Below are 14,097 nucleotides of genomic sequence, written 5' to 3' on the forward strand. Positions count from 1 at the left end.
GAAATCCTGCTCCAACCACAGCTATCCTAATCAAATTAAAATAGTCTGAGAATAGCTGGGGACATCTCCCAGGAGGTTCCATTAAACTTTGTTCCTTCTCCAGCAGAGCTGCAGTTGGTTCCTAATTTGATGAGGGACAGGTCAGGGATGGAAACACCTAAAATAGTGTTTTTAAGACCATTCCACTTAGTCTGTGTGGTTTCCCAATTTCATCTTTCCCCCAGAGTGTGTAATCTTGCAGATATCTCAGCATTAAACTTGTGTGGTTTAAGTATTTGTCAGCTGCTGCTGCTCCCTCTCCACCCAACGACAACAACTCTGACACCGCAATCACTGACATCATAACTAATTGCAAATCTAAGCAAAGATGGTGCCTCCAGGTGAGGAATGAGTGTGAGGAACAGATGAACTCTTCAAGATGCTATTTTCATGCAAATGCCCCATACAACAAAGAACAGGAAAAAAAATAAACACAAGAAAACAAACATCACAATTTGTTTAATGAGACGTTTCTGTCAGTTCTACAGAAAGCATCAAGGGGTTTAGATTTAAGGTGTAAAAATGTAAAAATCAGACTCTAGCTCAGGCCTTGGGAGATTTATGAGGATCCCACTGTCACCTATTAGAGTTTTCACCCTCTCCTTCAGTTTAAGTGAAATCAGAATAGTGTTTATTATAATAGTGTTACACAGAAAGGAAAGAGCTTCCTTAAGCCCAAACTAAAGGAAATTAGTCACTATGTTTGCAAATCAGACTCTGCTGCTCTCTTACTGAAAAATTAATTTTGAAGGTGGGGGAGTCTGTTTGGCCTTCAGAGACTTCCTGGCACTGAATGCAGAAAATGTTCTATTTCACATGACCCCAAATCACCCTCAAGCTCTATCTCAACATATCAGCCCTTGGGAAGAAACTGGGCTTTTATTATCAGCAATACTGAACACACTCCCCAGATTTACATAAAGTCTTTCAGCAGAGAAACTCATGATGCTTTTCAAACTTTAATTAAGCTGTAGCTGAACCTAATGGAGATGTGCATGTTAAACTTTTATTGTTACTGTTTATAAATGGCTAATCCTAGAATATGAGGATTTTAACTACTTGCTTTGTGTGATACAACTAGTTCTGGCCAAATTGTGTTAAAAAAGCCACTTTCAGAGTCAGGGGAGCCTTAGCTGAACTAATAGAAGTACAACTGAAAGCAAAGAGATTTTAACTTCTTCCTAAGTCAAAGATATAAGAGGAAAATTACCATGAAAAGGGAGAAAACAAAACATTAGTCAGACACACAGCTGCATTCCTAGAGAAAAATGGATCTTGGGACACTGAACAGTAAAGCTTTGGCTTCTGCCATCCACCTCCAGAACAGCACCCAGTGCCACCAAGGTAAAGCCATGAAGCTCCAGAAATGACAAACACCACGAGTGAAACACTGCAATGAGGACCAAACCATCTGAGCATTGTCAAAGTTGAAATAAAACCTGATATCCAGCTCCAGTGAGACACAGGTTTCATCCTCTGCTGCTGTGATTTAGTGACTGATTTCTTTGGTTTCAAGGGAGCACAAATCTTTAGATTTTGAGGAAGAAGCGTCAAGAACTGTGAAGTACCTTGGGAGCTTCATGACAATTCCTTGCATTAGTTCCCTCTCCTGTTGACACCTTTGAGAAAAGCAGATTGTTTCCACTGTTTATTCCCTATTTTATCCATATTCCCCCACCAGCCAACTTCTTCTCTTCAACTGAGAGCCTTTACTTCACTAAAACACAATTACTTTGCTGAATGAAAGCAATGACATTTCATCAACCTGCCTCCAAATCCCCTTTAAAGTCTCTATAAATAATAAAATGCCTTCATAAGAAAGACTGTTCAGATGATTTTATATAATTTATTACAGATGAAACTTGAAGCTTTTGACACTTGAAGCTGTTGAACACTTTTTTTGACACTTGAAGCATCTCATACTAGAAGTCTTTGGGAATTACTTGGCTAAAAGGTACTGTATAGTAAGTGTGTGCTCATGTGCTTTGATTGCTTGGTTTTTTGTGAGGAGAACAGTCTAGATACTGATTTACACCAACTTCAGTGTGGGACACCTATTACCAGAGGGTTGGTGTTGCCCCCCTGGCTTAACATTCACAGTAAGGGTTGCCCAATGTCCATTTATTTGAAAATGTTCTTGCTGACTAAATGAACAGTGTGCAACCAACATATCCTGCAAGGGACTGAGGATAAATGGTCTTACCACCCGCAGCGAGAACCAGAAGTTTCCACTCCCCTACTCCCAGTGAAAGAGCTCATGGAATTAATTTTCAAAGTTCAAACTGAAAAGAGGAGTGGAAAGAAAATATTAGTGAATTTTCAAAGCCCTGTAGACAACATGCAATTTCTTGAGAAGCCAGGGAAAGAGATTTCACACCTGGAAAGCCATCATTTTCTTCAGACAACCATTCTTTAGCCCAAGGAGTGGGGTCAGTAATTGAAAAAGCCAAAAGCTTTTGTTTATAAGCACATTTCATTTCCAGGATTCCTTAAGTCAGCACGACAAAATTACACATTCATCAAGATGGGCACTTTGGGCTTAGAAGAAAAATATTTCTGGCAATTACTAAAGCTGATGCAAGACTAAAGTAGCAACAAGGATGTGCACATATTGGCACAATCACATAAAACATGCAACTAATTCAATTCTGCACCTCTTTGAATTGGTAACATGTTCCACTCTCAATACTGATTTAGTAACCTCTTAGTTTCTTCATTAGAACCTTCAGATGAAGGAGTAGCACATGAAAAAGCCCCTTCCCTTAAGCAAACAGATTTAAGAGCAGCGTTTAGCAATTATGCAGCTGGTAATAAAAATCTACCTTAGTAATTTAAGTAAATGTTCACTTTACAAAAGCAAGGTTTAGGAAAGTAAACAGATAATAGGATGCTATTATCTGCATATGTGGAGTTTCACTGAAGACCTAACTATTGAAAGAACTGAGCAATTGGTATGAAATACTAGGAAATGCTGTGTATCTTTATTTTTGCTTCACTAGGTGGTTTAAGCAAAGATGTTGCTCTGTGGAATTATTGTTTTTCCTAAGTGAAAAACAAACAAATAGGAAAAAAAAAATCTCAGAACCACACATCTGTCCTCTCAGCACTTTTCCCAACCCTGTGCAATGAGTGTTCCTCAAAATGAACTCCCCAGAGTGTGAGCTTTACTGTTGCAGCCTAGTTCAGTCTTTCAGCAAAGAAAACACTGTAGGTTGGACAAACACCACTAAGAGAACATGGTTATAGCACAGGAGAAAATTGAGACAGCTAGGGCTCAGAGCCAAACTGCCACCACCCTCTCGTGTCCATGTGCTTCATCCTCTTCAGAGCTGTCAATAGTCAACCTTGTGTATCCAGCTCCCAAGGGAACTCAGCTCTGGTGGTCCCTGACTTCCCTTGGCCATGTCCAGAGCACCCAGTGGTGATTCCAGCCCCCAACAAGAGGTGAGATTTATTTTCTCTGGGATTTAGACTTCACTGAACACGTCACTCAGGTTTTTCTGTCTGATTCCCTTCCAGCAGCATCACCCAAACCCTCTGCAGTAGCCAAGACCACACTGGACCAGAACTGTTCTAGCCACACAGCTGGGCCTTTTCTGGTTTTCCGTGGTTTGTTTGTTTGTTTTGCAAAAGCTTCCCTGCTAAGAACCACCCACACTGCACATACCCCAAGGGAACAGCTCCAGCAGCTTCTTCATACACAAATTGTAGACGTTAAGTCCCAAGACACTACACAGTAGTTCATGACACATTTGTATTTGGCCTTTTGTCCAAACTGACCCATCAACTAGGAAGATTAAGGATCCTGGAAAGTAATCACTGGAGCAAAATTTATCTGTCAACAGATAGAAAAGTATTCATTCAGTTTAGACTTCTTGGCTCTGTTACATAATGAATTTTTTTGGGGGAAAAAATCACCACTGAGCAATCACTGTGGAGTACTAACAGACACCTCTGGAGTGGATTGGCTGCACAGCTACACAGCACACCTTAAAATGAATTCAAACTGATCACACAGGGGAAAAAAGAAAAAAAAAAGATGGAGGGTCATTCTAATTAAGATGCCTCTGCAACTAACATCCCACAAGAATCTGCTCTTCCATGAATATTATTCAATGACTTTTTCCAATGAAGTGGACAAAGGGGGGTATGTATAAATCAAGTCACTGGTGATTTTCAGACAACTTAAATCAAACAGCAGTCATAAATTCCGGGCTTGTCTGACAGAAATACACTTCCATATGGGCAAACAGAATCATTTGTGACATTCACAATTGTTGGTAAATGAACCTGAAATCCAAGGCAGAGCAGTGCCTAAACCATTGATATATTAACAGGGGACCATCCAGCAGAATCAGCTTTCTGCAAAAACGTTGAACTTGCAAAGAGTCAAGGAGGGCACAGATAAATTATTTCAGGAGGGGAACACAGACCACAGACAGAAGTACAGAGATACAGTTACTTTGTTAACCACAAGAAGGAGAAGAGTTTATTCCCATCATGGGAGTCAATAACATCTGGTGCAACAACTCCATACAGGCTGGGATGTGCAGTTGGGCAAAATCCAACTACAGGCAAGTGTATCTATTTTTACAATGAGAATAGAGAGTTACTGCAAGAAATCTACCTGAAAATTTGATGAATTGTCCATGACCTGAAACCTTTGATGAACAGTGCTTGGTTTTTTAAAAGTTACATGTTCTAGCTCAGACAGAATTTAGGGGGTTAGTACTTTCAACAGAAGCAGTCTTGAAATCTAAGAAGGATCTACACATTAGTGGCCAAGAACATCACACCTTGATGTAACATGTGTAACACTAAACTGAGACATTGGAAGAAAATACTGTCACATAACCCTGAACTAATGTGCCTGCAAGATTCAGAAACCAACACGTACTGGTAGAAAGAAATTTGGTTCTGCTGCTTTCCCAAGAACCATTCTTCTTTTAAAGCTAGTGCAACAGCTTTCTATAATGTCATTATTTATTTTAAATTAAGTAAAAAGTGATTAATTGCTCAATCAGTATTCTTTCCTTTTTATATAGACTCTTGTAATTCACAGACAGTTTCCAAACATAACAGTCAATGATTTCACCCTCTGGAGACAGTGAAAAGATTAGGTTTTTAAGTTGAAATAAATATTTTAGAGGAAAAAACCCAAACACCTCTCAGCATCTCAGAACAGAGGATACTTCCCCAGTGTGTTATTGATAAAAATGCTCAATTTCCATTTAGTTCTGGCCCAAGTCAAGGAACAAACACAGTCTCAGTGTGGTGACAGTTCATAATTTTACATACTAAATCCATTTATATTTTGTGATTAGCATTCAGTCTTTGGAAAATAACACTGACTGAAAACAGTAAGTGTTGAACGTGGTGCAACTCAACTAAAACAGGAATTCAGCACACTAGTCATGGACATTAATAAGAACAGAAACTTTATGAAATCTTCTCAGTTTTTCACCATCTCCTTACAATCAGAGGTAACCAAACTCACCAAAATAATTGCAGGAGCTGGGGAAATACAGAGCCCTTTAAGTGTGCACATTTAATGACTGAGCCTATGCTGCTGTTGCTTAACCATTCAAGGGCATCATGACCTTGGGAAAACAAAGAGCCCTTTTAGGTTGATGCCAGTGATGGTTGATTCCATTTTGTCCCTGCTCAATTATTAAAGGCCATGATGATCCTTCACAATTCTTGCTTGGACAACCACATGCGTGTTTTTACCTTCTCCTTTTGACTTGTCTGTCCAGTTAGCAAGTAGGTAAAGAATGATTTATTAAGTGAAGGACCAGAGTAGTGTTATTTCCTAGGGATCCTCAATGGTTTGTGATACACAGTAACATCTGAAACACCATCATCTACATCTCCTTGCAAGCCCCTGAGCCAGCAGGACACAAACACCAGCATCCTGCAGCATCATTGTCAACTCCAGATAATGGCCTGGGCCATAAGGCTGAAATGCATTATATTTTAAGCATGGAGGGGAAAAAAAATAGCAGGTGAAAGAAGAACAGATGTTATCAAAATTATTGTGCTTACGAGATCTTCTTTACTTCAAGTTGTGCTTTTCAGACTAGAACGAAAGTATCCTTTCCAAGGACTGCAGACACTTCTCATTGATTTGTGAATCTTAGATGGACCTTTAATAATTAAGTATCAGTACAACTAATTGGGAATTACTTCATTATCCACCACTTAGAGTCAATGACATCAAGTTAAGTTACTTGACTGTTGTTTTTTCCTTCACTGAGCTATTGGAAGTTTGCTGTTGGTGTCCAGCTGGCTGTTGAAAGAGTTATGTCCATTTTAATAGTGCCTTGGGGTGCCAGAAAGAAAGAGATCAGAACACAACTATCAGAAGCAAATGCTCTGCATTCTGAATTGAAAGGACAAACTCCTTTCTAGCCTAGGCAAGATTATCTATAACTCCTTGGGCTGTTTAAGAACTGCACAGTGGGCAAAGCATTAGAACATTAGAACACATTAAGTGCACTCTCCAGGGAGAAATTACATGGGTGGCAGTGCAGCAGATCCTCCAGTCTAATTTAATGGAACCAAATAGGCAACTCTAGTAATAATGCATCACAAATGAGTCTGAACATTGAGTACTCCACAGGAAAGGCAAAGCTGCTTCCATTTTCAGTTATTGCATAGCTTCTGTAGCTTATTCCCCATTGTTTCAGGACAGGCTAATGACTAAGACTGCAAACATAAAAAACCCAAACAAACTACAACACAAAGAAAAGTATATAACTTTATTAATTTCTAAATAATAGAGACTTAAAAATATTTTTCATAATAGCTAACATTGAGTTACAAAAGGAGAAAGACAGTAGCCAATAGCAATGCATAAATACCTGAATTTCAAAGCTCCACTAAATCAACCCTATAGACCAGACACGTCATCTTTTGCATTTCAGAAGATATTAGTGCACTTGGGTTGTAATTTCAATCAAAAGTAATATTCCAGTCACTCTACAAAAAATTATAGTATTAGGTAATTGATTATTCAAATAGAGGCAGAAACGCTCCATGAATGCTCTTTATCAGTGAAATTAAACTTCCAGTGAGTAAATACAACCAGCTTATGTTACTCTTGGTTGCAATTGCTTGTTGAAAATAGGCAGTTATCTGCTGAATGAATTGAAATCTCCCCCATGACAAAACAATGAGACAGTCCCTGCAAAGTCTTTGGTTTTGTACACTTACCCCCTGCCATCTAGTGATCTGTCCTGACAACTACAGGAAAAATGGCAAAACGAGGTCATTCATAAGGGTCTCTTTCTGCTGCCTTTCCTTGTCCCAGGAAATTCCTCACTGCAGTAATTCCTGCTCATTGTAGGGACACCATTTACCAGCACGGGCATTAACCAGCCAAAAGGTTCACAGGAGGATGAATCATTTTCAGAGGGAACATTTTCCACTGACTTGGAATCAAGTCCAAACCAGTTTTTTAAGATCTCTTATCTACACCTTTCTACAAAAGGCTCCCTTACTTGCTTTAGCAAATATTCCTGTGGAAGCAACTCCAGCACCTTATATCAATACCATCACTCACCTCTAAAAAATTAACATCTTTCCTTCCACCTCCAAAACCAAACAATTGTGTCTCTGCCCTGGATCACAGAATTTGATTGTGTTCTGAATCAAAACAACTACAACAGTAATTCCAGCATGTATCATAGTTTGTCTAAAAGTCAATAGACTCAATCCTTAAGTTAACCTCTAATTAAGTAACCAGACCCAAAAAAAGGAGAGGGAGGAAAGGCAAACATAGATTGCTTTACACAACATGTTCCAAATGTCATGCTAGTCAAAATGTTCCAAAACCATGGTGCTCTCCCTAGAGGAGGTGCATCCCATAATTTCCAAGGACAAAAGAATCTCAACAGTTTAAGCATTATTAATAGGAGGAGGGTAAAAAGCCTAAAGCACAGCCTTGACAGCAGAGTGCTTCAATCTAGTTATGACCTTGGAAGTCAAAAATCAGCATCTTAAATTGGACTCAACCCGTTATGGACCCACCATCCCAGGTCCTCCCTCTCTAAACACGATTCCCCTTCAAAGTAACATTCACAACATAAAATCAAGAGCAGAAAAGCCACATACACACAAAACAGCTTTGTGTGATATACCAGCTGCAAGGAGAAAATAAGTTTTCTAAACAAACAAACAAAAAAAAATCTGCCCAAGAAACCACATTAACACATTGTGAGGCAACACATAGAAAGGTCAAACTGTCAGACTTCAGGCACAGTGCTCACACTTGACCATGTTGATGCATTTATTTCATGAAAAAGCCTTGAGTTATTCAGTCAAACACTGCTTCTCCTACAATCCAAGCTGAACATAAGGGATAATAAATGTGCATTTCCTCTGTCTAGACTAACACTGCCTCCTGATATCTTTGGTATTTGCCTTGAGTACTTCCCTAGCAGCAGCTCACACTACAGAAGACACATCCTAAAGTTCCTGCAGTGAATCCACACAAAAGGTTGTGTTTCTGTATCCTCATCTGGTCTTGGTAGAGCTTTTGACACCATGAATCCCAACCCATCCTTACAAATGAGGGGATTTTATCTTGAACTGCAGTTCCAAGCTCACATCTTAATTTCTAGAAAATCCTTCCTCTCCTTCCAAGAAATAATCTTTTAGATGATCAGCTTTCCAAGACATGTTTTTCAGGTTTCCAAGCTAAGTTCTTTTAAATTTTGGGAATACTTGTTCATTATTCAAATTAATGGCAGGGATCAGTTTGTTCTGTATGCAAAGAATGTCTAAGATTGCAAACATTAAATAGTATTATATAGCATGTTACATCTCCCCATTTAAACTGTATTTAAGAAAACCTATAACCATCTGAAATTTAGAGGGATTTGCCACATACTAGAAGTTCAATGTAGTCTATTCTTCAGAGGTGAGCAGCAAAATCAGTGTTCTGCTCCTACAGAAGTATTAAACACACTTTCATATATGTTTCTCACACTTTCTTTTTGTCAGTTTTGGGACTGTCAAGTTGTAAAGATGTTACTTCTGATATTAACAACAGAAGTTATATTTTTTCTTCACTGGATCTGTAACACTTTCCTCTTTTCCAAATATTAACAAATGCAATATTTTTTAAAAAAAATTTGAAACAGTACCTTGCTTCCCAACTGCATTAAGTCATTCTGAAAGTTGATTAAAGAGTGAAAGTTCAAGTTCTTTCCTGCACAGGTGACATTACAGATAAGAACACAGTTCAGAAAGGTGGATGCTTGAGGAACGATACAGACATGAAACCAAACACAGAAATTTGGTCTTGTTCTGTAAAATTTGCACAAATGTTTAGGGGGGGGGAAGTTTGGTTTATAGCAAAACAGTCATTAGGAATACAGAAATATTTTTGAACCTAAATATAAACAACCTTCACCACCAGCAGCTGTTCAGAGAGATGAAGTGGCTATTGTTGAAGTACATGGATACAAGGATTACAAGGATACACACTCCTGATGCTCATAACTTGCAGATAACTCATGGCAACCAGTCAGGAGAACACATCTATCAGCCTGGAAAGAAGTCATTATTTGCATGATCACTTCTTCATGTGTTTTTATTTTATTAAATATGATTTTACACTGATTTCATGATTTCCAATGTGTGCTGCAGCACAGGTAGGGTGACAATCAACCCTATGGCATCGTGTGGCTGATAATTATGGTCACCATCCAGGCATACAAGAGGTGCACTGAATTCCACTGAGACTCTGGTTCAGTACTTTTACCCAAAACTTTGCTGAAAAGGAGTGACTCACCAGCTCTTCCAAATGCTAATTCCCCACCATCTGGACCAAATGAGAGATTTCTCAAGTTGAACCTTACTACAAAGACTGCACCCATTTCATTTGAACCAAGTGCTTCGTTCTGATGCTGTGCCAAAAAGAGACATTAGAGGGGAAAAAAATTCCATGTCCTTAAACTATGTGATTCACACCTGCTGCGAGCAGCTTCCTCATTAGAAATGAAAGTAATAAAAAGAGAAGGCAAGAAGCAAAATATTTTAATGGGTATCTAAATTACAAATTACAGTTTCACCCCAGGTTACTACAGTAACTAGTTACTAAATGAAGGAATCATTCCAGACTCCACTGCCAACGAGTTGTTGGCAAATGCAGCCCCTCATTCCCGTGGCAAAGGGAACAGCTCTGCCCACTGGAGCCAGTGGCACAAACATCCTTCTGCAACCAAGTTGTGCACAGCAGCAGCTACAGCTACAAGCACACAATGCCAAGGAAATGCCCACAAGGATTATGCATCATTTCCCACACATAAAATATAGATGGTGCCTGCATTCTCCCGTAATACCAGATTTCATAATAAGTGGAATAATGAGTTAGAGCAGCTGAGGTAGATTTCTTTCCTCTAAACCTGAGAATGGATGTGGAATCAGGCAAATTGCAGCGGAATAAATAAAGAAATAGCACACATACTGTGCTGATATTTTATTACTAGTCCAAAAATGAGTCAAAGCCTATAATTTTTTTAAATGTCCTTCTTTAAAATAGAAGACATAATGGACTATTAGGGAATGTTCCTCCAATGCATGCATTGATTACCCACACCACTATGCCTATTAAAATAAAGATTCTTCTAAGCACAAAAATGAAGTAATTCCAGTGTTTCCTAAGGGCACACAGTCCATCTTTTCCAACAGCTTGCTCTCTACAAGGTGACAGACACAGTGATTGTTGAACAAGCTTTCCCTGTTTTCAGAAAAAGTTTTATGGTAAGAGAATTTTAAATGTCACATAATTAATTTCTAACAATGTCTCCAACTCAGACACACTGCTTGAAGTGGGAAGGGGGAAAAAATTATTGGGGCTTTATATTAAATGTAGTGCAACATCCCAAGCAAGAGTCCACTGAAGTGATGGGAAAGAACAGCTACACTGAGCTTTGATGAATTTTGACTCTAACTCAGTTTAAGAATTAAGAATTGCTTTATTATAAAAACTATCTAAGAATTGATTTTAGGAGAGACAAGCAGAAAAACAATTGGTCATTGGTAGATTTGCTTTAACATTTTTTGCAACCCCCTGCTGAAAAGTCAGAATGTGATGTTGGAGCAGACATACACAGGTCCTTGAAAGGACAAAAAAAGGACAGGTATCAATGAGCACAGAACTCTCCTGCAGTGGCAGAACATTTGTGAGGGTGTAAATCAGGCCTCACAAATGGGGCAGAGCCCAGTGACTTAGCTATGCACCATTCTTGTGTATTCTGCACTCTAAAGCTGATCCCCTGACAAGACAAAGTAAATTCATTCAATTAAGGCTTATTCTTCAGTAACCCTAATTAAATATTATAGTAAGACGTATCATTAAAAAGACTTTTACGCCAAACCATAGTGGATACCCCCAACACGCTTAGGTATATTTATCATAAAGAAGAATGCATTTAAAACCTTTACTCTCAGGGAGGAAAACAAACAAACAAAAAGACAAAGCCATGGATTATAATCTGAGCAATTAACTTGCCTGTATCTGGTATAACTTTGGGAGAGAAAGAAAAAGTCTCTGCCAGAACTGGTATTAATAACAGGAGTGTTTCTTTGCTACCTGAGAGTTAAAGAGATCATGTCTTCATAAGCACTGGAAGCCCAAAACAGACCCAAACCCAACTCTCTACTGGTACATGGCTTGATAAAAGAAAGTTCTGCATGTAGAAACAAACCAACACTGTAGGCACATTGTAAATACTTTTGTACCCAAGGAAAACTGTTGCATTTAGAGATGAAATTCCACCAGGAGCAAACTGCAAAAACTACCTGTCAAATTAATTAACAATGTAAATCCTACTGAAATGTGGAATATCTAGTGAACTCCTTTGAAAAGGCATACCTTAACTCAGGAAATCAATCCCAGAAGAGGAAAAATACATTTCAGAAAACTTCTAGATAAAATCTGTGCACTGAAGTCTCCAGCAGCTGACAAGTGAATCCTAGAGCTGTAGTCTCACCATATGACAACTTAGAGAGAAAAACATCCTGCACCCAAGACATTGTTCCCATCACCTCCCCCTCCACTCCTGATGGAGGGAAGCAGCCAATTTGTGTCCAGGGAAAGTACCTGGCCCAAATTGCACCACAAGAAGAAAAGCTTTAGCTGGCTGGGAATCCGTGTGTTCATCCCCTCTCCCCATCCCCGGTTTCTGCTGTGCCTCAGAAACCTGCTGACAGGCACAGCAGCCAAACTAAATAACCAGCCAGCAAACACCGACAAAGTTAACCTCATGTAAAGATCTGATAATGGGGATATTTATACAGACAACTGCTCAGCAGCTCTTTTTTTTTTTTTTCTGAAATCTCTCCAGATGACATTTGCTCTCTCCCCAGATGAGACCTCTAATCACCAGCTCTCCTCCTCTGAAGGCTCTACACTCATCCCCAGCTATAAAATAGTACTCTCCAACATCAGTGCAGTGGAAAGTCTGAATGGACAGACTGATAAACAACCCAAACTGTCCAGTTCAATGTGCCAACCATTATCCAATTCATTAATGGCTATAGGGAGCTGAAAAACAAGCTGTAGCAGTTAATATCCCTTCTCCCCTCTCCTCCCCCCTCTAAAAAAAAAAAAAACAAACAAACAAAAAACACCCAAAAAAATCACTTTTCTCTGCCATACACATCTTGCAAGCAGCCAACAGTGACAGGCACATTAAAATACACACTCCTGCACTAAAAAGCACATAACCAAGATAAGAAACTCAAGAGAAACATGCTTATCATCTCAGAGAGACGGGACACTTGATCACATCTGCTCTACACTACTTGATGCCCAATTACCAACTTCAGGATGACAAATAATTTCAAGGGTAACCTCACGGCCCTTCCCCCTTTGCCAGCTCAGAGCCACTAAAGATCCTCACTTACACTTTTGCCTTCATCCCCTCCTTCGGGCACGGGCTCTTCTCTGCCCAAGCAAGGCATTATTGCTTCTTCTGCCGCTGCTGCTTCTCTGTCCTTTCCACTGTTTCCTCCTTCATTCCCCAGCTTCAACCTCTTCCCCTCAGGTTGAGAATCATCCACATCCTCCCTTCTTATCTTGCCATCTCTGCCTCGCTGCTTCCCCACGTCTTCTGGGCTGCCACAGGAATTTGACATTTTCAAAGTGTTACGGACTTTATTTAAAAGACTGACGAAGCCGCCTTTTGGAAGGGGATTTGGCTTCTGAGAGCTCCGATGTGCTCTCGCTCCTCTTAAAAATTTAAGTGGTGTTTCGAAGGCTTTGCAGAATTGCACGGAGCTCTCCTGTTTCTCTGCCGCCCTCTCCTGCTGGCTGGCAGCACTGTGCCTTCCTTCCACATTCCAGCCCCTGCTCCTAATAAAAACTAATAACCTTTCTATATTGATTGTATGCACGGTGCTGCTGCTTACGTTGCCAAAACCCTCGGACTTCTGCTCTACCTGATCCCCAGTAATTGGCTTTCCTTAAAGTCCAAAATATTTGCTGCACCTTCTTTAAATCCAAATTTACCTCTGTCCCTCAGGGATGCAGTGGATTTTGGTTATATACTGTTATTGATGCCAAGAATAGTTACCCATTAAAATGCAAAGATGGTTTTAATTCCAAACAGTTTTTTTAAAAAATATTTTATTGCAGGTCTGGTTTTTTTTTTAAGGGTGCCCTTACTTTGTAAGTTACCTCTGTATCCCTTAAATCCCCATTCCACATTGTCACACCAATTTTGCACAGTGTTCTGGTCCCACAGCAGTATTAATGGGATTAAAATAATATTAGGGCAACCCAACAGGACAATTCAGATGCCTTTTTCCCCCCTCTCAGACAGTTTATCAAAAACTTCAACATATATAATAGAAGAATTGGTGTAATATTTGGACCTTTAAAAAAAAAAGTAACAATAACCCAGTGCTTTGACATACAGACTACAATGTGCTGCTTCACCTCATTCTTCCAATACAGAAGGCAATATGAAGTACAGGGTTTGTTTTTTAAAAAAGGCAGTAGGAGTTCTGTTTTCTCCCACTTGAGTGCTTGTAGATTTAAATGAG

The 14,097-nt window shown here is 39.4% G+C and overlaps 1 protein-coding gene across 11 annotated transcripts in view; it reads right to left on the minus strand.

The window, feature by feature from the left end:
* Positions 1-13,203, minus strand: part of RBFOX1 (RNA binding fox-1 homolog 1) — a 1,102,859-nt gene extending 1,089,656 nt beyond the window's left edge. For all 11 annotated transcript variants that reach the window (XM_050317469.1, XM_050317468.1, XM_050317472.1 and 8 more), the window contains exon 1: positions 12,958-13,203. In XM_050317469.1, the coding sequence (XP_050173426.1) occupies positions 12,958-13,188 (231 nt within the window). In that variant the 5' untranslated portion in view covers positions 13,189-13,203. The remainder of the gene's footprint in view (positions 1-12,957) is intronic.
* Between the last annotated feature and the right edge of the window lie 894 nt (positions 13,204-14,097).

The sequence above is a fragment of the Myiozetetes cayanensis genome, unplaced genomic scaffold (assembly GCF_022539395.1).
Source record: "Myiozetetes cayanensis isolate MyiCay16 unplaced genomic scaffold, myiCay2020 scf20-37, whole genome shotgun sequence".
Lineage (NCBI taxonomy): Eukaryota > Metazoa > Chordata > Aves > Passeriformes > Tyrannidae > Myiozetetes > Myiozetetes cayanensis.